Raw genomic sequence first — 24,292 nt, 5'->3', positions numbered from 1 at the left:
CGTCTGATTTTAAACCTAAGACCAGTTCTGACCATTAAGCAGTACATCTTCTAAGTCCTGCAGCCCCACGAAACCTGCAGATAACGTCCGGGAAAGCCCCCCCCCCCCACCAGCCCCCTGCAGAAGGCCAGGAAAGGTACCGCTTGCTCAGAGACCTGAGAAAACCGCTAATGGAGACAGCAGGTGAGGAGGGAGGCCAGGGAGCTGCAGCTGTTGGCAAAGGTTGCCCTAGTAACCGTGCAGGGCTTCATTCAGGAAGTGAGCCCAACTCCAAGATGCAAAATGATCGCCTTCAAGGGCTCCTGTGAGCACAAAGGAACCAAAGGAACTGAGGGATGGCCAGGAGAAAGGGAGGTGTGGGGTGAGAGAGGGGCCCAGGCTGTCAGTTACAACCTTCCACCTTCCAGAGAAGAAAAATAAGGGAAGAGAAGAGCTGTTTGAATCTTCTGGCCTGTGTGAACCGTAAAAACACCCATTTAACAGGAGTCCCTTTGTGGCGATGGAGGGAAGCAGGCGCCCCTGTTTACCAGCCTTATGAAACAGTATGCCAGGAGAGGGGGGAGAAATCCCAAACCTTGCTAACTTTATGGGGGCCCTAAACTCTTCTTGCTGCCTCTCTTTTATTCACGCTGATGACAAAGACCATTTGCTACCAATTTATTGGAAACTTTTTTTTTTCACAGCTTGAGCTGCTTAAATGCAGGGAGCTCCCTCTCCCCACAAATCGCTGTCAGACACTTGCTGAATGGGCCAGGCTCAATTATGCTCCTGCCACAGGTTCAGCTCACACTGTGACCCTGCATGGCTTCCTGCTATTCATATGTGTTACTTCCCCTTTGTGGTAATGGCTTGTGGCACTTGGCCAGAAAACATTATTAATTTCAGAAGTGGACTGACAAACAACAAACCCACAGTGAAATGAGAGGAAGTGCTGGGGAGGCCAGCTGTCGGCTTGAGCAGAGCTGTAGGAACTCAGTGTATGCAGGTTCTAGAAGGAAAGGAGACGATAATCCACAAAAAGGAAATGCACTAAAATTATCCACCACCTATATTAAAGAAAAAAGAAAGAAAGAGAAATCAGAGAAAAGTGGTGGTGGGGGGGGAGGTGTGTGGAGAAGCACGCAGCTACTCGAGCTGCAGCTGGACAGGAAATTGCTAACGCTGCTTGCAAATCCCTACTTTGAAGAGGCAGTTTAGGGAATGCCAGGAGCGGAAACCGTTCAGAACTGGATTAACACGAGCCAAGTTGAACTGCAACCCACTTCTCCTTTCGGAGCTCTGGCTGACTTGGGGCACCCAAATGGGAGAGACTGACTTGGTGTTTTTTTGCACTGTTTCTGCCTTTTATACATGCTTAGGTGATAAAACTCACACTGGACGGCTTGACATGATTGCCGTAAAATCAGGGCTACTTGCCTCCTACCAAATAATTCAACTGGCATCTCACAGGTACCGTGTGGGTAAAAAGCCCATCTTTCTCCCCACTGCAGACCAAGGGATCAAGCTCATTCAAAAAGGGCTGGAAATGTATTGTTCTAATCCTTTTGATTTCATACACCTGCCCTTTATTTTGATTTGTATATTTTGACACTCAGGACGAGGAGAGGTATGTCCCAAGGAAAACGACAGGATATTAAGCCTTTACCTTAAAGTAACTGTTCAAAATAACCTCAACATAAAGTTCCAACAGGAGTTTCTGGCCCACGTTCTAAATCAAAGTACAAAGCACATTAGGAGTGGCAAGGCTTCATTTCAAGTGCCAACGTGAAATCGTGGCTACATCTAGACTCAGGGAGAAAGCTTAGCTATGCCCTGCCCTGTACACGAGAAAGGAAATGGGAGACATCATCCCAGACTCATTTGTTATTCCAACGCTAGAATTTGCAGGTAGAATTGCCAGACAGTTACAGATCAGAAAAAGAATCATCTCTACTTTCTCCCTGGCATGTCTAAGTATTATTGAGCAGAAGACCCTGAGACGGAAGGAAAGAGAGGTGAACATGGCAACTGTCACCTTGTTATTCTGGTGCCCCCCCTTTAAGACTATTCATGAATAACCAAATCTTATAGTTCAGCAAGCTGGGCTCTGAGACTTCATTTTTCTTCAAGAGCATTACAATTTTCTTAAGTAAGCCAGAACTTATTAGGAAGTATTGTCCATTGGAATGATGTAATCACTCTCTTCCCTTCGTATAAAGTATTATCCATAGGAATCCCTATAGTCAATCCCTTGTCACTTTTATTTGAAGCAAAAGATGCACCTGAAAAATTCTTGGAAATAGCTTAAAAGATGAGAACTTTGCCCCATTATTCCTACATGTACTTTACAAGCCAATATCAATCCCCAACTGAAAAAGTCCTAAAATGTGTCACTTCACATGTAAGTACAATTACGGAGAGATTTTTTAAAAATACACATTCAATAGCCAAAATAGTTATTTATTAATAATTTAAGGTTTTACATTCTTATAATAAATTTCAGCTCAGAACTTTACACCATGAACATAATGGAGCCACTTGTCTCCCTCCTTCACAATCATATGCATGTCGCCTGTTGAATGGGTACCCACGCTCACACACACGCTTCCAGTTACGCACAAATTGTTTTTAAAAAGCAAAGAGACCAACCCAAAGTATTGCATTTGAGGTGACACTCCCTGAAGAATTTTGCACAGAGGTAATATACTGTTTAGCACAGCTGAAGTTTAAAAAAAAAAGTGAGCCCATGATTTTGGTGTCTTTCCAAGATATCCCCTTTGAGACAATACAAGCCAAAATATTTACAAAAGTAAGGCAGAGTCAAACTACATTAAGAGAAAAAAAAAAGGTCACAAGGAAGATATGTGAAAGACACTGGAGACTGCACCATAACAAGGTCTCTGTGATCATAAGTGTCCATGAAAACGTCATTCAGAATTGGTAAAGTCGAGCATGCTGCAAATATATCCTTTGGATTAGAAAAGAGCAAAAGTTTCAATCGTTTTAAGAAGTGGCATACTGCTCTTTCTCCCTTTGGACGATTTCTTTTAAACCCATCAAAGGAAAAACAAACACAGTTCAAACAAACACTGTCAAATGATTTAAGATCAAATATTTACAATAATCAAATGGAGTATCAGATTCATTTGATTGATTATTTATTTATTTTCTTTTTTTTTTGCAAACTGATACTACAAATACAGAGCTGAAACCTCTCTTTGGCTCCTCTATATGCAAAATTGAGTCAGTCTTCACTGAAGACAATATAGAGTCAGTTCCAGATGCAAAAGGAAACAGTCATACAAGGCCCTAAAGAACACATGCTCCTACCCTACCATTTGGTCCTACCCTATATACCTGGAAATTCTCGAATCCCAGTCCCTGCAGGGGTAGGCTGTACACTCGGGTGTGGAGCAAACCTACTGCCTGTATCTATACAGCAGGTCCTGTTCTTCCAACGAGAATGGAGCAAATCTCTCCCTTTGGAATAACCAATTCCACACGTGGTAACCTTGTCTAATACAGACAGCTGGTGTCATGTTGACACCTGGGCCACATACAAAGAAAGCAGCCCAGCTGATGCTGCTAAGAGAAACTGCTGAAGAACGGACACATCCCAGTGTGGGGCCTTTCACGTGGATTGCAGGGAGTCCACCTGGTAGACATTCTGGTTGGAGGGCGTGGTGAAATAGAGCTGCTGTGCTGGGACCCGGTTGTCACAGGGGCTGCTGAGTCCCAGCGTCCTCTCGAAGTCCAGCAGCTGGCCCATGAAGTTGAAGTTGGGGGAGATGTTGGATTTCTTCATCTTCACAATGTCATAAGCATCGTTCATTGACAGGTTGAGCTTCTGCATGAGATAAGCCACAGTCACAGTGACTGAGCGGCTGATGCCAGCCAAGCAATGCACCAAGACACCACAGTTTTTGCCCCGGGCTTCATCTGTAAACACACAAAAAAGAAAGGCAAAATGTCAGCAGACTGAAAACCACCCTTTGTGAACGACCAGTCTAAAAACTGAATAATAATGATAATCATAAAAAAGGTTAAAAATAATTGTGTGCAGCAGTTGAGCCCTGCAGGCAGCAGAAAATGTATCACTGTGATAAAACATGTACACTGGGCACAATTACATATTTCAGATATTTTCTGAAAAGGGAGCTTTTGTATTAAGTTCCCGCCAACAAAAAACTCCTTAATGTGTGCATTCTTTGCCCCAGCATGTGAATACCAGAAACCCTGCAATATGGTCGTGAATGCCTTTTATACAGACAAGCAGACTGCAAGGGTCTATTAAATTATTCTCCAACTGTTGTGCAGCTAACAATGGAGATATTCAGGCATTTTAAAAGAGAGAGGGAAGTCACTGGGGACAGCCCATTAGGAGGAACAGGATGTCGACATGGCCTGAAAATGAGTTCCTTTGTAATAGGAAATGCATTACAATGCCTGGAGATTCGCTTCTCCAGGCTTTCAGCCCACAGTCCTTCCTGCTGGGCTCAGGTTACCCTCACTGTCTCACTGTGAACCGGTATCACAGTAACATTCAGCTGGATTACAACATCTAGCATTCACAGGGCTTTCCAACGCCTAACTTCGTATTCTCAAACAACTCCCAGGTCTTTTAAAATTACAAAGTCATGCTAGAATTCCTGTCTACCTTGAGTACTATTATCTGGCCCTCCTCTAGTCCAAAGATTGTGGGAAAATTCTGTTGTCTACTTACGAATGGTCTCCCTTTCAAATGACTGAGTTCAGAACCAAGCAGCAGACAGCATTTCAAATACACCTGAGGTCTGCAGCCTTGTCAAAAGGCACTTTTTCTTAGCAAGAAGATAAACCAGAATTGAGAACGCCCTTGGAACATCAGAGACCGGCAGCCCCACAAATTAGAAGCAGCAAGAAAGATGAACGGCTTGAACTCTAGGAAAGGTTAGGAATTTTGCATTTAAAAGTCTGAGCGAGGACTGTTAATTAGTCTCACCTATGAAAGAAATGGCCTCAGGAAAAAACTGGGACAGGTTTTGGCTCCAGTGATCCGAGATGGGGATCTGCTTGTATTTGAACTCTCCCGCGTTCTCAAAGAGATTCGGCAAATTGGGGGTGACGTTCAAGATGTACTTGATGCCGAACTCCTCCAACACGTCCAGGTTGGTGGAGTCCTTGGCACAACCCAAATAGAGGAAGGGCAAGATCTCCACGGGGAAAGAAGGCTGGCTGTTGGACAGCGGGCTGCCATCCGAGTCCGTTGCACTACTGGGGTCTCGGTCAAGGTCAGACTCAATGTCCGAGGAGGAGTCGGAGCTGATCCGCAGGCCCCCGAGCCCCAGCACTGGCAACGGTGGCGAGCTGCTGCTACACGAGCCGTCTAGATTGGTCTCGCAGTGCAGAGCGAACTCGGCTTGGAACTTACTGAAACCACCTGCCAGGACGAGAAAAGCAATCATGTAACCCGAGATCCCGTAGTAGTTTTCACAGCTTTGAGAGCCGCAGCCTCACGCAGAAACACACCACAGAACCCTTCCAGCCGCCCTGCACACAGAGCCAGATACAAGAGAAAGACACTGAAGTGTGCACCCTTGGGAACAGAACGAACGGGCCCGCCTCCCCTGGGAACCTTTATTCTTCCGAATCCGGAAATGCACAAAATGGCAACTTTTCCGAATATCTTGAAGGGCTAGAAGGGGTCAATCTGCACCCCAACGATCTCTGCCGTCCTGCAAAATCTGAACTCAAAATCGAACGATATAAAGCAGGGAATGGTGGGGAATATCCCGGGTAGGAAGGAGACCTAGTTAGAAAGAACCGGCTAGTGCCTGCGGCCGGAAGCCGGTCGATTCCGCGCGGGCCCGGCTCGCGGGTGCGGGACTCTAGAGAGGTTCGCAGCCGGGAGCCGGCAGACTGCCCCTGGCGCAGCAGCGCGGCTCAGAAGCGCCAGCCGAGCGCTGCAGGGGCGCTTCCAGCACGCGCGTCCCGCCTGCAGCTCGCAGCCCGGTGTCCCCCGTCCTGCCCCCGCGTGGAGCTCCCCCGGCTCGTACCTTCCAGGTAGAACGCCCGGCAGCCCTCGTCCTTGAGCTTCTTGAGCAGCAGCCCGAGCACCGACTCGCCGCCCGTATTCTCGTTCCAGTCGCTGCTACTCTCGTCGTAGAGCACCACGGTATCGGTGCCGCAGCGCCGGGTGAAGCGATCCCGGTCCTCGCCGCGCGTGAAGAGCGCGCGTACCGGCAGGTTGCCCTTCTGCAGGCGCCGCAGCATGATCCCCGGGATGGCCACGTTGATGGCTGACTCGATGTGCGACGACTCGTACAGCTCCTGGGGCCGGCAGTCCATCAGCAGCAGCCGCTCGTTGCCCAGCTCCAGCTGCTCGTTGAGCCACGCCACGGTCTTGCTGATCGCCATTTCCGACGCGAAGGGCACGGGTCTGAGCGTATCTATCATGGGGGTCGAGCTGCCGAAGAGGGCGGGGTACCTACCAGACGCCCCTCGGGGCAGGCATAGGCCGAGCACGCCGCGCGAAGCCGCCGCTCTCAGAGCGGGGTTGAATTCCACCTCGCCCTTCCCAAACCCGGTTAGCGGTTGGGGCAGGCGAGACAGAAGTGAAGCCGGCGGTTCCCTCTGCACCCAGCTGCAGCCGCTCGCTCTTAGTGTCAATGAATCTCTCTGAATGAAGCTGCCCGGAGAGTTTTGTTCCTCCCCGGTGAATGAAATCCAATTAATTCGGACTCCGTGCTACTCAGAGGGGAGAAAAAAAAAACCCAGCGGCTCCTAATCCCTCCCTCCAAGACTGCACCTCAAATCCACCCAGGCGTCTTTCTCCTAGGACTATTCAAGCCTCGATTTGCTCACTCTCCCTTAGACTCAAGCCTCGCACACCCCCCGAGCGAGGCAGCTCCTCAATGGATACAAACAGCGAGCGTCTCAATGGATACATTCTCCAGGCCAGCCAATGAGCGCGCTGCGGAAGGGGCTGTTGCCGTGGGGACGGGCCGGCTGGAACAGGTTGTGTTGATGAATTGTTAATGAGTTTGTCATTCACAAAAACGGAAAGGAATTTCCGCTCCGGATAAGCCCCAGTGCAAACAAGCTGCAACAGCGGGCTCGGCGGGAGGAAGGAGAAAGAAGAGGAGGCGGTGGTGGAGGAGGAGCAGGGCACACAAACCAGGGCACTTCAGTTGTCTCATGTTTCCTTCTGTTGAGAGTTCACACTTCGCTTCGGAACTTTTGCGCACAAATGGTGCAATTAGCAGGCACAAAAGCCCTTGTTCGCGACGCCTGGGCGCGCAAGCTAGCTTTAGGGAAACTTGTGCTGACTTTTTCCCTTTTATTCCCTTTAAACTCATTTGGACTGGAGTTCACGTTAACCCCACCCCCCACCCCCCTTAGGCAGTGTGTGGCATTTGTTTGCCAGCTTAAAAAGCCCAGCTCTGTTTACTCTGATGTTCTTTTAGCCGAGGCTGTGTTGGGGCTGGTGAACTGCCCGGGCTTTAGTGACCGATGAGGTGTTAAATGCTAATCCAACATCTTTTGAACAAACCAGGATTTTGTTGAAACATTTTTAAGCAAGCAAACAAACAAATGCTTGGTTGTCCAGAGAATAGAAAGCAAGCTTTTTCTTTAAAAAGAGCGTTTTAATTAATTAATTTTTTTAAACAGTGGAGACTGCAGGAACAAATTCGTTGGGCAGTCCGATGCTTTTATTCCTCTCCGGGGGCGTGGGGTGTTATGAACCATTGTTACGGGGATCCAAATCCCCCGCCCCCGCCCACTGCGCCCTGGGTGGGGTGGGGGCGGGTAGCGCTCGTTAATCATTTCTGAGCAACCTAGCTCAGCTTCCGACACAGGAGCCCGCCTGGAAGGGCCGCCTGGGCGAGGTGCACCAAGGGCACGCGGAGCCCGGCTGTCTGTCCCCACCATCCGCAAAGCCTGGGGAAGTCCTCCCGCAAGGCCTGCAGGCTGCGGGGGCTCTGGAGGGCTCGGCGATTGGTTACTGTAGACCGAGGCATGTCAAAAGGGAGACTCCTTCCCGCCCCCGACTTCCCGCACAGGGTCACCCTCTTCCCTGCCCGGGCACCCCCTCCCCTGCGAGTCGCCGGGCCCTCGCGGAGCACCGCCCGCTCCTACGCGTTGCGCTCCTCGTTAGCACCCGCCGCCTCCGCCTCCTCGTTCAGCGGGCGCGGGGCGTCCGGCGACACCGTGGACCGGTGCAGGGCCGATGCGGGACTTCGAGCTCCGGAGAGGCCTGGGGTGGGTGTGGGGCGAGGAGAAGTGCCTGCCGGGAGCCCCTGCTCCCGAGGAGAGCTGGGAGTCCTGGGGAAAGTGTCTGCCGCGCTGCAGAGCCAGCAGGTAATTGGGGAGGTGCTCGCTAGGCCAGCGAGCTGCGCTCGGCCGGGGCACGGCGGAGCGGGGCGGGCGGCGGGGTCCGGATAGAGGCGTGGCGGGCGGCGGCGGGTAGACGCATTCCAGGCGCGCAGAACTCTGTTGTTATATAAAAGTACCGGGGCTGCAGCTCCCGAGCGGAAAGCCACCTGTGTGCGGCCGGCGCGGCGCGCAGGGGAGGTGGAGGATGGGGGCCTGCGGCCGGAAGGCGCGGGCCCTAATCCGGCTGCCCCTCCCTAACCCACGGCGGAAAAGAGGGCGCGCATTGTCCCGCCGCCGCCGCCGCCGCCGCCGCCGGGGAGGCGGAAGCGGAGGCAGCCGCTCGGCGGGGAGCGGCTTTTCCGAGCGCCCTCGCGGCGCTCTGCGTCCACCGCTGATATCGCCGAGGGCACCTGAGGTCGCGGGGTCTCCCCAAGCCAGACGCCCCACACCCACGGGCCGGCCTGCTGACGCCCCCGCTCCAATTTGCATTTTTAGTCACCCGCCTCTTCTCTGGTTTGGGGAATGTAGGCTAAAAAAAGGCGGCTGCGAGGCCCAGGTTGCCAATTTTGGAGCTTTGCTACAGTCAGGCCGCCCCTGGAGGAGCGTGTTCGGTGAAGGTGGGAGTTGCAGCGCTCCTATCCCCGCGCCTTTTTTGGGCATCCCTTGGAACAGAGCTCCCATATTTCACTGGATATCATCCAGTTCCAGCTGGAGGAGGCCTGCGCTGGAGTTGACGCCTCCGATCCGCCTCCACCTGTTACAGATGTCCCTACCCCGAGACCTTTCTGTTACTGGAACCTGGAGGCGAGGAGGGGAGAAGCAGGATGCCTTGCAGCGGAACTGAGAAGTGCATAATCTTTCAGCCCAAGACCTCCAACAGAAAATGCAAGAAGGGAAATTGTTTTCCACTTAGCTATTTTTAAAGTGCTGATACCTGAGCCTGGGCATCAGTTTGGAAGGATGGTTGCAACACTTCTCAAACCTGAAACATTTAGCTTTACCCGTGCTTCTGAACCCTCAGTCCTTCTCAGGACACTGTATAAAATGGCATTCAGACCTCTTGGTCCTAAAACGTGCGGTATAAAGAAAGGGCCTCTGGAGTGGGGCGGCCTGGGTTTGAATTGTGCCCTCACCCCTTCCTAAATGTGCGACCTTGATTACATCGTCTAACTCTTTTAAGCCGTAGTCTTCCACGCTGGCATACGGAAAATGACAGAATCGCTGTGATGACTGAATGGGTAAAGTGAGATGCCCTAAGACGTTGTTGGTGTGTCATTAACTGTTAATATTATTTTTATCTTTCTGAATTCTGAACCTGCAGAATGGCCCCCGTCCTTTCAATCCCAAAGACGCCCTTTGATGCCTAACAGCCCGCCTGAAATTCCCTAGTCTAAGAAGAAATCCTCTGAAGAACTGCACTAAGCAGTTAAATCCATGCCAATTTAGCTGTCAAGCAAAGCAGGTGCTGTTACAGACCACGATCAAAATCCTTTAACACAGTTAAATACCGAATATACCCAGCTACCCTTCTAACTTCTCCCTACTGGTCCCCTCTTAAACACTCTGTACACTAAGCTGATATAATAGAAGTCATATGTAGTGGGTATTTACCACCTGGTGGGCATGGTCTTGATTTCTGTGTTTACATGCATATTTCTGTCAGTCTTCAGAAAACCCATGCAAATTATCCTCATTTACAGAGATTAAGGAATTTGCCTGAGGTCACACAGGAGCCAACGATGGGGTCAGGATTTGAAGCCTGACTCTTCACAGAGCCTCAAGGACTACCACATACCCATATTACAGGGTGTTGTGGAGACCGCGCCCACCACGCTCTGCTGTTGCTGCTGAAATTTGAAGGATTCAAGGTCTGCACTTTGAATTTTGACCACCAGGCATTTCCGGGCTTCACAAATTATGTTGCTCCTTCCCCACAGATGTCAAGGATCAAAAGTTAGGCTCATTTCCTTCCTGCTCCTTTTACATCTGGCGGTTTTCTTTGACTGTATGCACCTTTTCATTAGTCAACCATTCAATAAATGCCCATACAGTTTTCTTTCTTAGAGTATGTCTTAGATGGTAATCCTCGCATCTACCATTACTGATGTGTCTCAGTGTAGCACATGGGCCTGAGTTCAAATCTTAGCTCTGTCTCTAACTAGTATTTAGATAGGGGAAAGTCACTTAACCTCTCCGGGCCTCCATTCATTCATTCATTCGCTCATTCACTCACTCACTCATTTACTCTAGCTACCAGGAAAGCAGCAGTGAATAAAACAGACAAGAACCCTGCCCTCCTGGAGCTTATATTCTAGTAACAAGAGACAATGAACAAAATAAATAATTATACAGTATATTAGAAAGGAAAAGTGCTGTGGAGGAAAATAAAGCAAGGAAAGGAATTCAGCAGTATGTAAAATGGGGAATAGTTACACCTGCCTCAAAGGACTGCGAGGATAGAGACAGCCAAGATGACACACAAAGGGCACAAAGTAGGTATTCAACGGTTTTTAAACTCATTGCTTCATTTCTGCATAAAACTGACTCGCTGTTGCTGGTAATCCTGCTTTGAATCTCATCATCCTGGCCCTGTTGCCGGGGCCCCCAGGAAAAGCTTTCTCAGGAGAGCTCTAGTGACTATAAGAGCCACAGACTTCCTTACTTCCAGAGGCCTCAGTTCCCTGCCTAGGGTATCAGTCACATGTAGAGAACTATGTTTAAAGGTTGGAGAGTACAGCAGGTCATCTCGGATCCATTTTCATAAGTGCACAGAAACAATTTCATAGATCCTACTGTCTCTCTGAGTGATAGTGTGTGCGTGCAATGAGCACTCGTGCTTGAATTCTTCCTGGTGTTTCCCCCTGGAAAGTTCCTTAAAAGAAAATCTTTCAGTTATAAATGTTTGCTTGGTTATTGGAGAAGCATTCCAACTTTGCAGGAATTTTCCTGCATTTGAGAACACTTGCGATTGATGAGACCTGAAAGGGTTAGTATGACCTTTAATCTTGGAGTAATCTCTATGAATATAATGACATTAATTAACACATCATGTGAAAATAGTTAAACAGATTTTCACTAATAGGGAGAGTGTGTTTTGGAAGATCTGACTTAAAAATGGAGTCTTTGTTTTCTTATTTGTTTTTTTATTTTTGGCTGTGTTGGGTCTTGCTGCACGTGGGCTTTCTCTAGTTGCAGCGAGTGGGGGCTACTCTTCGTTGCGGTGCATGGGCTTCTCATTGCGGTGGTTTCTCTTGTTGCGGAGCACGGGCTCTAGGTGCACAGGCTTCAGTAGTTGTGGTGCGTGGGCTCAGTAGTTGTGGCTCGCCGGCTCTAGAGTGAAGGCTCAGTAGTTGTGGCACACAGGCTTAGTTGCTCCACGGCATGTGGCATGTACCAGGGATCGAACCCGTGTCCCCTGCAATGACAGGTGGATTCTTAACCACTGTGCCACCAGGGAAGTCCCTAAAATGGACTCTGTGGCATATCCAGGATTCAGGTTTTTTAGAGGTCCCAGGGAGGCCCTCAAAGTGACAGTGGAGTGAAGTCAGACAGAGAAAGACAAATATCATATGATATCACTTATATGTGGAATCTTAAAAAAAGCGTACCAATGAACTTATTTACAAAACAGAAGTAGAGTAACAGATGTAGAAAACAAACTTATGGTTACCAGGGGGTAAGTGCGGGAGGAATAAATTGGGAGATTGGGATTGACACACACACACACTTCTATATATAAAATAGGCAACTAATAAGGACCTACTGTATAGCGCAGGGAACTCTACTCAATACTCTGTAATGACCTATTTGGGAAAAGAATCTAAAAAAAAGAGTGTATATATATGTATATGTATAACTGATTCACTTTGCTGTACACCTGAACCTAACACAACATTGTAAATCAACTATATTCCAATAAAAATTGAAAAAAAAAGTGACAGTCGGTGAGTTTCAGGACAGCTAAACCTCAGAACACAATTCAACTGCATTTGAGAAATATGTTCGAAATAGTCTGACTTTAAATAAACGGCATATGGGGTTCACAAAACTCTGTTGTGCTTTCTTGACAGGTGCCTTGAAAAGACAGCAACTTATGTCAGACCGGTAGGCACCGTGGAACCCAAGAGGCCCAAAGGACTGACAATAGGAAACCAAGGTAATATACAGTCATGCGCTGTGCATGGAAAAAACCACAGGGAGCTTCAAATGTGAGCTGCAAATTAAAATAACATGACTGCAGATCCTTGTTTGCCATCAAACTGCTTCTGGTGTTGCAGCTTCATGCAGCTTGCCCCAGGGTCAGCTGCAGGGAGCTTATTGAAGGCGGGTAACAATGGTAACAATGTCCCCAAACAATGCAGCCGTGGAAGGAAAGGCAGGTAAGCTTACACGGGGACTAACAGGCAGCTAGACAGCAGCAGTTCCAGAGTCACACCCACAGTCACATGGAGGGAGTGGTCAGAGCTTTCCTGTAAAAGAGGTGGCACTTTCACACCTTGCCGGAATTATACAACCTGAAGAAAAATATGAACTACTGTGAAATTCAGACCTTGACCCCAATCGAAGTTTTTTAAAAATTAGGTCTTCATCAGCTTTCTTGGGTTTCTGTTTCCCCTCCCCTGATGGAATACCTATTAGTGTACATTCAGGATCCCATAGAGACTCTATCAAGAATATTCTTTGGAAGTTAGTCTCTAGTAAGGAAATTCACTTACAGCTAGCAGTGTTGATTTCTTCTTTCAGATGCTTTTGAATCCTTTTCCTTCCCATGGGAAAACATTCCTTCATTCTTCCCTCTTCTCTTTTATTTTCACAAAGTAGGAAAGTAAAGGCATGTGTAAATGTATGTGTAAGAAATCATCAGGAGGTTGGCACCTCTGCGTCTGCAGTATAGCCAAGTTCACTTACTGTTAGACTTTTCTGGTTTGCCTTTTGTTTTGGAAAAGGAATGACAGCACCTTGCTTCCCATTGTACTATTTCCAAAGCCCCAGTGAGGATCCTTGGTGGGAAATTAGGCTAACATTTCCTTCAGGGAAGGTGAGGGACTCTATGTATTCATCTTTCAGGAACCTTCCCTGGTCGTGTCATGGGGCCTCATGTGTGCAGCATCCTGGGCATTGGCCATGCTGCATCTACGTGCAGTTGATTTGCCCTGTGCCTCCTTGTATGGGCCATGTTTCCTCGGGTGACATTTCTCCTCATCTTGTGTTCCTTTATTTATGCAGGTGTGAGCAGCACAGGTAGCTGTTGTGTAAGAGAACTAATTATTTTTCTAAGTAGGAATTATTTCCTGCCAGCCTATTTTTGCCTCAGCAATCAGTAGAAATGACTGTGTGTCCACAATGCAAGGAATGCTTTCACTCCGTTTATGAAACTTAAGAACTCACAGATTCCTCAGGAATATATCTGTGGAACCCCAGGAGCTTCCAAACCCCAGTCTAAGCAGTACTGCTTTAGGGCATTTGGTGGGTTAATTACAAAAGCTATATTTGGGTATACCATGAAAATAACAACAGAAAGCTACAATTTATTCAACACCAAGCTTTGCGCGTGTTCAGTCTAATTACGGTGATAATTCTGCATAGCAGGTATACTATTACCACAATTTTATAGTGGGGAGGGCTGGGCTCAAATATCAGGTAATTACACTGGAATCTAAATATCTCAGTCCCTTCAAAACCTCTTTAGTACCCGCTGCTCCCTACCTGATAAGAGTGACTTCATGCAACCTATTATTAAATAGCAGCATCTACATTATTTGTTCAGTTTTATCTTGCTGGTCAAGCCTGGGAGTTCTAGAGTCAGACCAATCTGGATTCTAAACCTTTCTAGAGTGTGACTCTGAAGGAAATCGCATAATCGCCATATACCTCAGTTTCCTTATCTGTAAAGTGGGGATAGTATATCACAGGACTGTTGTGATAAATGAGTTACATTTGTAAAGGGGTAGGAACAGTCCTGAAACAATACTAATTCATTGGCAGTTACCTGTTTTTATTATTAACACACACACCCCGCGCGCACACACACACACACACAGATCTTGATAAATGTTTACTGACCTTGCTGAAAAGGGATTATATAATGAAAAACACTACAGTGCCAGTTTTGTTCTTAGGAATAGAAAAAAAAATCAGTGCAAAATTCTGAAAGAAAAATGCTAAAGAACAGAGTCAATTGCTTTACCACCCCTCTTAGTTGCTGATATAAGCAGCCCAGATCTCAGTGTGCTGAGAGATGTGGATAGATTGGGGACCTTGGGGACATTGGTTGTCTTGGAGGGACTTCCCAGCAGTCTAGGACTGACTTGCTGAAGCAGCAGGCACTTTCCCCCTCCATCACTGCTGGCTCACAGCCCTTCCTTGCACTGTGCAATAGCTTGCACAGTCTGCAGGAGGTGAATTGGAAGTCTACTGGCCCAAGCGATGTAACCATCCTCAGTGATCTGGGTTTGTTGTCGCTGATGGGAGCACGCATTGATACACTCAAGCTTTTAAGGCCTCCTGCAACTAAGAAATCTCCTCTGGAAAGTTCCTTCCTTCCTCTGACGTCTTGCCTAGCAAGAGTGCTCTGCTAAAGGCCACATGGTAGAAGCATACCTAGCCTTAAGTAAACGGGCCACCTGCTCAGCTCAGTTTCTATAGTAATTTTTTGCACATGCATGATTCCAAGGTTATTTTTATTAAATGTCTGACAAATTTCAGGTTTTTCTGGAGCCATCAGAAGTTTTAGATTCTTTACCAAAAGTCTAAAGCCTTGCCAGGTCATGCCCCGCCCCCTCCCCCAATCCATCCCTCTCGCCTAACCAGTTTCCCAGGGAAAAAGCCTTTATAATGGGAATTTCTCTGCCCTTTTGTTATAGTGTCTGTATGGTAATTTACTTTAAGTAATTCAGTATAGCTACTGTAGTACTCTAATGCTTTAAAGATGGAGAATTAGCTGTGACATCCTCTAATATGAACCAATACCTTAGACTCAGTGACCTGTGAGGGTTTTTTTTAATTTGCATAAAAGGTGTTAAAAAGTTATATCTGTTGCTGAAATTGGTGGCGCTTGCGATGTGTCTTGTTAGGGGAGGTGTGACAGGACCCATGGATCTTGTATGACCAAGATATAAGAGGGCAGCCAGACCACCTGCGTAGGTAACCATGCAGCCTCCAGCACTGGAACCTGTGACCCTCCACTTCACCTAGGACCCTGCCCCCTGCCCTGTGAGACTACACCCCCTGCTGGGTTTTATTTTGGAATGTTGCTGCCTTTCCTTCAGCATGGGCCTCTATGCAAGGTGCTGTTCATCAAAATACTGAGGTGGAGAGAAGGACTCAGTTTGGATGACTGTACGTACTTGCTGAAACATTTTTGTGTGTGTGTATCTAGTTAAATTTGGTATGAGATTTACTTTTATAGTGAGAGTGAGGTGGGGTGCAGTGAAGAGTGTGACCTAAATCTGGGGTCTCTAACCACTAGAAGCCTCTGATTTTTATCCAAAGAATCTGACATTTATCCAACATCCACCTTGGCTCAGAAGCAAAGCATTTGAAAAATATGGATTCTCAAATCCCAGCTCCAGTAAGTCTGATTTAAATGATATCTGGGTCCGAGACATCGATATGTTTCAAAAGTTCCCCAGGGAATTCCAATACGCAACCTGGGCTGAGAACCTCTGCCTTAGAAGGATTCACAACACTCATTCCGCTTGCCTAGGGAGAGGTTTCCAGCCAGACCAGTGGGTCTCAAAATAAATGTTTAGAAACAGCTGGAGGTACTTGCCTGTGGCCCACACTCCAGACTCCCACTCAGGGACCCTGATTGAGGTCTAGAGAGGGACCCAGGTAATTGCCTTTTAGTCCAGCAGCCAATAGTGGCTCTTACAGATGGACCACACTTTGAGAAGTTCCTAATAGCCTGGACAGCCAGGTTCCTCACCCACCAGCTCTGGTCCACAAAGTATAGAAATTTTCTTGTAGGTTACCTGGAAAGATGAATCAAATAGTACACTTTATCCGCAAATATCAGAACTTCGTTACAGAAAAATGCAACCTCAGACATAACTAATCTGCTTGTCCTTGTCAACTCAACTCTTGAACTGGCACGAGCTCTGATTTCTTTCAGGGGGCTGAAACGGTACCCAGATCTGCCTGTGGTTTTGCCTAAAAGAGGGTTTCTCTTGACAACAGCATCAAGGCTTGCGTCGAACACTGTTGTGTGTCTAGATCTGAAGTGATTGCTGGAGCATATGGAAATCAGGAAGAGTCAGACCCTGCTGTCACAAAAAAGAAGTCTGATTGGGGAGGTTAGACACATGCCCAGGTTCCTAGAATGTAAGAAACTAAATATAGTAATTGCAATAGAAAAAATGTACAATGGGAACAAGAGGAGGAAATGGGTCCATTGACCCTGGGTGTTGGTAAGTGTCCCAGAGAAGACAATATTCGAGTCAGATCCCCGTGGGTAAGCAGATTCCCCCCTCTCCATGGTCCCAGAAGGATAGAAGAAGAAAGGTCTTCTGGGTAAGAGAGCCAGATGGCGTGAGCGAAGGTTTGGAGGCATGGACAGACGTGCGTGAGAACCAGAGAGCAGTTGAGCAGTTATAAATGGCACAGAGTGGCAAAGAAAGAGGAAAGGTAGTTTAAAGCCAGATGGACCTGGGCTTTGGACGTCCTGCTAAGGAGTTTGGAATTTTTCTTTAGGCAGTGAGAAGTCATCACAGATTTTTATACAGGGGTGTGGCATGATTTCCGAATATGGTTCTGGTAACAAAGCGAGTGAGTAGACTGGAGGGGAGAGAGAAATTGGGGGCAGGAAAACCAGTTAGGAAGCAATTGCAGTTGTTCAAGAAAATGATGCTCTCCACCATAATAGTCCTATTCCTAAAATAATGTACTAATCATCTTGCTTCATTTTATTCCTCTTATTTCTGGGGCTAGAAAAATCACTTAGCCTTTCTGTGACTCAGAATCCCTCCCTATTAATAGAAGATGACAAAATCCGTAACTTACCTCACACAGGAAGGTGCTGAGAGATGCTTGTAAGCCAGGAAAGAGGGGGAAATGTTATTCTAAATGCCATTGGTGACATTTCTCTCCAGGAGACAAACTGCCTTTCGCCTCTAACTTTTTATTATGAAAATTTCAGACCTGCAGATAAGTTGAAAGTTGAGTAAAAGCATCAGAAACAGTTAAGTTCCTGCAGAAGCTCCAATTGCTCAACTACCCAGGAAGTGGCATTTCTTTTTTTTCTTTTTTTTTTTTTTTTTGTGGTACGGGGGCCTCTCACCGTTGTGGCCTCTCCCGTTGCGGAGCACAGGCTGCGGACGCGCAGGCTCAGCGGCCATGGCTCACGGGCCCAGCCGCTCCGCGGCATGTGGGATCTTCCCGGACCGGGGCACGCACCTGTGTCCCCTGCATCGGCAGGCAGACTCTCTACCACTGCGCCACCAGGGAAGCCCGGAAGTGGCATTTCTAATACAATCACCCGCGGCCTTTAGGACGTAAATGCCATCGCAACATGTGTGGTTAAAAACACTGTTCCGTAAAGTGAAATTTTGTAAAAAAAAAAAAAAAAAGCTTGTCTCCCCATTGTTTTTCTTTTCATTAGAAACAAAAGTGTAAGGGATGTTCCTCCTGTTACTCCTGTTGCTGAAATAGGGGTGGGGGTTGTCCCCTGTCTGTAAAGGAGTTAAACACGGTCATTTAAGTGAAGAGTTGGGCATAATGCTTTCAAGTGTTTTTGTTTTGGGGGTCCTAGACCCTGGCCTGGTAGCAAGGGACACCTGGCCGTGCCTTTTCCACCTGCTGCCGCGGCCTCTCTGACAACTAGATCGCCATTTCACCGCCCAGAACCATAGCAGAATTCTCTCCTCTTTTTGGAAGGGTATCACCGGTATCTGTCACAGAATGCAGTACAAACTGAAAATGCTTTCCATTTTGTCAAAATGACTGTCTTCTACCTTTAAAAAAATCCATGCTCAATATATCTGCTGAGCTGGGGCAAGATCTTCTGAGGAATAAAAAGATAAATCACATGGGGACACTCGCCTCAAGAAGCTAACAGGTGGGACCATGACCTAAGAGACAATGTTGCCGAAGTAGCATTCAGTGTGCAGGTAGAACAGTATCAAAGTTCAAGATCAAAAAGGATGGTGGTGTTAGGTGACGGACAGAGTCCTGCCAACCCAGGATGGGACGATTTAGACTTACAATGAGGAACTCCATGGTTCTTTGTTTTATATATGAAAACTAAATGAGTCTAGAGTGATATAATAAGGGTACATGTCAGGAACACATAAGGAGAAGATAATATACAGTACTTTCTAAGGAGTTACTTAAGGAATAAGTGATTAGTTCTCTCAAATGGAAATATTTGCTCTGGTACAGTAAATTATTCTGATTCATTTGTTCTCTCTTAACATGCATTTCTTGGAAAACTTACTGGCAAAATTCATCACAAAGTAATTGGGAGATTACAAATTACAGAAGAATAACCCTTTTTAATCCTTACACAAATTCGTTCTTATTCTAAGGGCAGTTTAAATATCACAACGTCCCAGTCTGCATTTGCATTTACTTGTCCATTACACGTTAGATTCTTTTACTTCAAAGAGCTCAAGGAAAACAGCTAGAAACATGGCTGTGCTGACAACAAAGAATTGGTTACAAAGGGAATTAATAAAGATTTATCCATTTACTAATAAAGTAATGTGACCATTTGATAGTTCTAATTTCTGGTTAGATCTTTAAAGGTGACTTATTCACTTCTTTTCAAAAAAATGTGCAAGACACAGACTGGGAGAAAATGTTTGCAAAAGACACATCAGACAAAAACTGTTACCCAACATATGGAAAAAAAAACCTCTTAAAACTCAACAGTAAGAAAATGAACAATCTGATTTTTAAAAGGGCCAAAAACCTTAATGGACACTTCACCAAAGATATACAGATGGCAAGTAATCAGGGAAATGCAAATTAAAACAATAATGAGATACCACTGCACACCTATCAGAATGGCCAAAATCTGAAACACTGACACCACCAGAGGCGGGCAAGGTTGTGGAGAAACAGGAGCTCTTATTCTTTGCTTGTGGGAATGCAAAATGGTACAGCCACTTTGGAAGACAGTTTGGCAACTTCTTACAAAACTAAACATACTCTTAACATAGGATCCAGCAATCATACTCCTTGGTATTTACACAAAGAAGTTGAAAGCATGTCCACAAAAAAAACCCTGCATGCAGATGTTTATAGCAGCTTTATTCATAACTGCTAAAACTTGGAAGCAACAAGATGTCCTTCAGAAGGTGAATGGGATAAATAAACTGTGGTACATCCAGACAGTGGAGTATTATTCAGCACTAAAAAGAAATGAGTTATCAAGCCATGAAAAGACATGGAAGGAGCTGAAAAGCATATTGCTAAGTGAAAGAAGCAAATCTGAAAAGGCTACACACTGTATGATTCCAACTATATGACACTCTTGGAAAGACAAAACTATAGAGACAGGAAAAAGATCAGTGACTGTTGAGGGTTGGAGGGAGAGAGGGATGAATTGGTGGAGTACAGAGGATATTTAGGGTGGTGAAACAATATTATAATGGTGGATACGTGTCAGTATATATTTGTTAAAATTCATAGTATGTCCCACACCAAGAGTGAGCCCTTATGTAAATTGTGGACTTTGGGTGATAATGATGTCTCAGCATAGGTTCCTCACTTATAACAAATGTTCCACTCTGGTGGGGGATGTTGGTAATGGGGGAGGTTGTACCCTGCTCAATTTTGCCCTAAACCGAAAATTGCTCTAGAAAAGTCTTTTTTTTTTTTTAATTAATGAAAAAAATAATGCGTATGCTGCTTCCAGTTGACTTGAAACTACAGAATACAGTTTTCTCATGAATTAGATGAAAGCTCCTTTTCAAATGTCTACATATATTGTACAATTTTTTCTTCTCTTAAAAAGTAAAACATTATTGGGCTTCCCTGGTGGTGCAGTGGTTGAGAGTCCGCCTGCCGATGCAGGGGACACGGGTTTGTGCCCCGGTCCGGGAAGATCCCACATGCCGCAGAGGGGCTGGGCCCATGAGCCATGGCCGGTGAGCCTGCGCGTCCGGAGCCTGTGCTCCGCAACGGGAGAGGCCACAACAGTGAGAGGCCCGCGTACCGCAAAAAAAAAATAATAATAAAAATAAAAAATAAAACATTATTGAGTTATATTTGGATAGGTGATACTTGTGCATGGAAAAGGAAAGAAGTGGTAGAGAGTAAAAGTAAGTCTCTCCTAGATACCTAGTTCCTTTCCCTAGAGGCAACTATTATTAACTGGTCTGGTACATCCTCCCAAAGAGAGAGTCTATGCATATACAAATGTATACATTTACTATTACTGACATTATTACCAATGTTACACAACAGTTGCAGACTAAACATACAGGAGTGCAATTTGGTTTTTCACTGAGCACATTTTGGAGATGGGCTTTGTAAATTGATACAGCTACTATGGAGAACAGTATGGAGGTTCCTTAAAAAACTAAAAATAGAACTACCATATGACCCAGCAATCCCACTACTGGGCACATATCCTGAGAAAACCATAATTCAAAAAGACACATGCACCCCAATGTTCATTGCAGCTCTGTTTACAATAGCCAGGTCATGGAAGCAACCTAAATGCCCATTGACAGACCAATGGATAAAGAAGATGTGGTACATATATACAGTGGAATTTTATTCAGCCAGAAAAAGGAACGAAATTGGGTCATTTGTAGAGATGTGGATGGATCTAGAGACTGTCATACAAAGTGAAGTAAATCAGAAGGAGAAAAACAAATAGCGTATATTAACACATGTATGTGGAACCTAGAAAAATGGTACAGATGAACCTATCTGCAGGGCAGGAATAGAGATGCAGATGTAGAGAATGGACGTGTGGACCCGGAGCTGGGGGCAAAGGGGAATGGGATGAATTGGGAGATTGGGATTGACATATATACAGTACCATGTGTAAAACAGATAGCTAGTGGGAACCTGCAGTATAGTGCAGGGAGCTCAGCTGGGGACTCTGTGGTGAAGGAGATGGGTGGGATGCAGGGGAGGGGAGGGAGGTCCATGAGGGAGGGGATATATGTATACCTATAGCTGATTCACTTCATTGTACAGCAGAAAGTAACACAACATTGTAAAGCAACTATACCCCAATTAAAAAAAAAAAAGAAAGAAAACATAAGAGCTTCTTCATTCTCTTTAATGGCTACATAGTATTCTGTTACATGAGCGTAGATAGCATAGCTTATTTATGCAATCTTCCTATCCATGGGCATGGTGGTTCTTCATCTTTTCTGCTACTGCAAGCAATAACTGCAGTGAATATGCTTTTATACATTTATCTACTTCGTATATGTTTGTGGGATAAATTCTTAAATGTGGAATTGCTTGGTCAGAGTATGCAAGTTTATAATTTTGCTTCATATCACCCAAACACCCCTTTCAGAGATTGTACTAGTTTGCATTACTGCCACTCATGTATTTTTTTCATACCTTAGCTGACACAGTGTGCTCTCAAACCTTTTGCCAATCTGATAGATGAATCTTGATATCTCATGGTGACTTTAACTTCCATTTCTCTTATTAAGAGTCAGGTCAAGCATCTTTGCATATGTTTAAAGCCTGTTTGAACTTCCTTTCCTATGAACTATCTACTCATATTCTGTCCCATTGTTTTGATTGGTAAATAAGTAAATTAAAATCCTATTTTATTTGTATACCTTATTTTTCAACCATAATATTAAGTTGATGGTAGCCACTGAATTTAAATACCATAACTCAATCGTTAGTTTCAAATAGAAAAAAAAAAAAATGTGGAGGCACTTAATCCCTGAGCACACTTTGATATATAACTCACTGGTGCTTGACTTTTCCTTTTCAACTCATTCTAAATGTCATCTTATAATGAAAACTGTTTCCAGTCCTCAGGCTTGCTCAGGGTCCAACAGCTCTGGTTTTTGTTTGTTTGGTTTTAATCCCAGAAGGGTGTCTTAAACTCAGCCTCAGACATTATTATCTATGCAAACCTTCTGAGGAATTTTAATTCATTAAAATAACAGCCTTAATATTGTCTTCCAGCATTCACAGTCTCTGCCTTTGATAGTACCAAATATCTAAGCGCCTTTATCCTCACCACCCCCCCACCCCACCCCACCCCCCCTCAATAATAAGATCCTATCTAGTCCATTAAATAGAGAAGTGAAAAAGTCCTTTTCTCGTTCTCAGTCTGGGTATGGTTTAAAGTGTCTTGTTTACAATCTCCAAATATCACATTGCTCTTGGTGGCAGATATTCTCTAGCTGTTGATTAAAAGATACATATTTTACCCTAAACTGAATATAATGAATCAAAAGGATTTTGAGCATTACTTTGAACCGGCTTTATCACACCTACATATCAGGAATTTGCTGAGAGTGAAATAGAAGGTAAAGACACAAAGAAGACAGAGGATAGCATCAAAGGTGATACGATGGAGATCAGGAAGTAGGTTTGTAAATACCAGGCTGTATGTAGGAGAAGCTGCTATCTGTTGTTCTGGTTTTCTGGTTTATCACCAACCAGCCTGGGCAGAAGCAACCAATCTGAGAAAAGAATTGCTAGTATCCAATCATACTAGTGGTGAGAGGAAACCCACTTACAGGAAAGTTAGATGCGATTTAGAGACCATATTCTCAACCCAGAAACACTTCACTGGAGCAGTACTAGTTAACCTTAACACAAACTTTAGATCTCCGTTCATTCTTCTTATTAAGAAGACAATAGACTGTTGGCAGGAGGCCAGATTGAAGATATAATGTGTGATTTTTTTTTTTATCATTGTCTTAACTAAATTTCCTAGAGAATAAAACCTGCAGCAAAGATTACTTGCTAAGGCTATGTTGGATTCGGCAATCCCAGGGCTGCAAAAGCGAGAGAGAAAGAGAGATGAGGCAGGAGAGAAAGGAATGCAGATACCAGGCGTGCGTGTTAAGGAACTGGCCATAAAGTCACAAGGAATTACGGGCCAGTTGCTCATCCTGCAAGTTACCTTGAAGCAATCCGTCAGGTAGGGGTGGGGGTGGAGGAAGGAAGAAGGGTTTATCTTCTTGGCCTCTAGTCCCTTGATTCAAAGTTTAAGTCCCCTGCAACATCTGGGTTGTTTTTCAGCCACTTCAGGGAGCCATTAGGGAAGCCAGATTCCACATCTTAGCAAGCTGCCTGGAAGACATGGGAGGGCAGCAGCCATCCATAAGGTACATGAGTCTTGTCTGGTCAGACCTGGGCCAGGAACCACTGAGGCTCCTGTTACGGCAGATGAGATGTGGTTCCACCAGAACCCCGCCCCCAGGAGGCTCTCCATTCAGGACGAGGCAGAGGCTGGGGGTCATGTGAATCTGGGGCATCCCGAGAGGCACAAAAGTGAGTCCAGTATGATCATGTTTATAAATTATGAAGAATCATTTTAAAGCTTTTAGGATCCAAGAATTAGTGCTTTTGTGAAGGTTAGTATGAATGACTTTCAGATAAACGCGTCATCACATCATAATGAGGGTGGAAATTCTATTATTAACAAGATTTATGATGGCTGAAATATTTTTTATGATTATTCAGATTGATTTCTGGACTGAGTTTACTCATTCTTCATCAGATGACTTTTATTATTAAAGTGGATCCTGAAAGAGTGTTCATTAATTAAAAAATGCTCTTAACCACAATTCTTTGGTTCCAAGTGGTATACTTGTGTTAAGAAACATATGTCAACTTCTAGACACATATTTTAGCAAAACTCTATTGCACTAAAAATCACAAGCTTTTACCTCTCTGCACATTCATTCGTGTGCTCACAACAGGGTCCTGTGCTGTGGGTCTAGGGGAGGGAGGGCAGATGGTGGTGATGGAAGTGGGGGAAAAAAAATCAGTGGAAGAGAGTCTGTTGATGGAA

At 45.5% G+C, this 24,292-nt stretch overlaps 2 protein-coding genes across 11 annotated transcripts in view; one reads left to right on the top strand and one right to left on the bottom strand.

The window, feature by feature from the left end:
• Nucleotides 1-1,727: 1,727 nt before the first annotated feature.
• DUSP6 (dual specificity phosphatase 6) lies at nucleotides 1,728-6,884 on the bottom strand. 2 transcript variants are annotated; one of them, XM_079937202.1, is made up of 3 exons: nucleotides 6,015-6,883; nucleotides 4,961-5,398; nucleotides 1,728-3,918 (listed from the first exon to the last, which is right to left on the bottom strand). In XM_079937202.1, exons 1-3 carry the CDS (start codon nucleotides 6,412-6,414, stop codon nucleotides 3,611-3,613), a joined length of 1,146 nt encoding a protein of 381 aa, XP_079793328.1. In that variant the 5' UTR covers nucleotides 6,415-6,883; the 3' UTR covers nucleotides 1,728-3,610. The 2 variants fall into 2 exon arrangements, with proteins under 2 accessions (XP_079793328.1, XP_079793329.1); XM_079937203.1 differs by lacking the exon at nucleotides 4,961-5,398 and having other exon boundaries at nucleotides 6,015-6,884.
• A 1,086-nt stretch (nucleotides 6,885-7,970) lies between these two features.
• The window catches only part of LOC307194242 (uncharacterized protein), a 101,426-nt gene continuing 85,104 nt past the window's right edge, over nucleotides 7,971-24,292 (top strand). For 8 of the 9 annotated variants that reach the window (XR_013830536.1, XR_013830537.1, XR_013830538.1 and 5 more), the window contains exons 1-2: nucleotides 7,971-8,319; nucleotides 12,405-12,490. Coding sequence is in view for 1 of the 9 variants with exons in the window: in XM_079937204.1 (XP_079793330.1) it covers nucleotides 7,978-8,319; nucleotides 12,405-12,413 (351 nt within the window). In the remaining 8 variants the exon portion in view is untranslated. Of the gene's footprint in view, nucleotides 8,320-12,404; nucleotides 13,310-24,292 lie in introns of those variants that run through there. The other variant, XM_079937204.1, reaches the window with a different exon arrangement.

The sequence above is a fragment of the Stenella coeruleoalba genome, assembly GCF_951394435.1.
Source record: "Stenella coeruleoalba genome assembly, chromosome: 11".
NCBI lineage: Eukaryota > Metazoa > Chordata > Mammalia > Artiodactyla > Delphinidae > Stenella > Stenella coeruleoalba.
Note: the sequence above shows the minus strand (reverse complement) of the source record. Positions and strands in the feature narration are given on the sequence as shown.

What these genes read in the sequence shown, in the direction of transcription:
- DUSP6 (XM_079937202.1), bottom strand. Translation starts at nt 6,414, where the DNA reads ATGATAGATACGCTCAGACCCGTGCCCTTCGCGTCGGAAATGGCGATC. An exon ending in CCGGGCGTTCTACCTGGAAG is followed by an intron (nt 5,399 to 6,014) that starts GTACGAGCCGGG and finishes TCGTCCTGGCAG; the next exon opens with GTGGTTTCAGTAAGTTCCAA. An exon ending in TGAGGCCATTTCTTTCATAG is followed by an intron (nt 3,919 to 4,960) that starts GTGAGACTAATT and finishes GTGTGTTTACAG; the next exon opens with ATGAAGCCCGGGGCAAAAAC.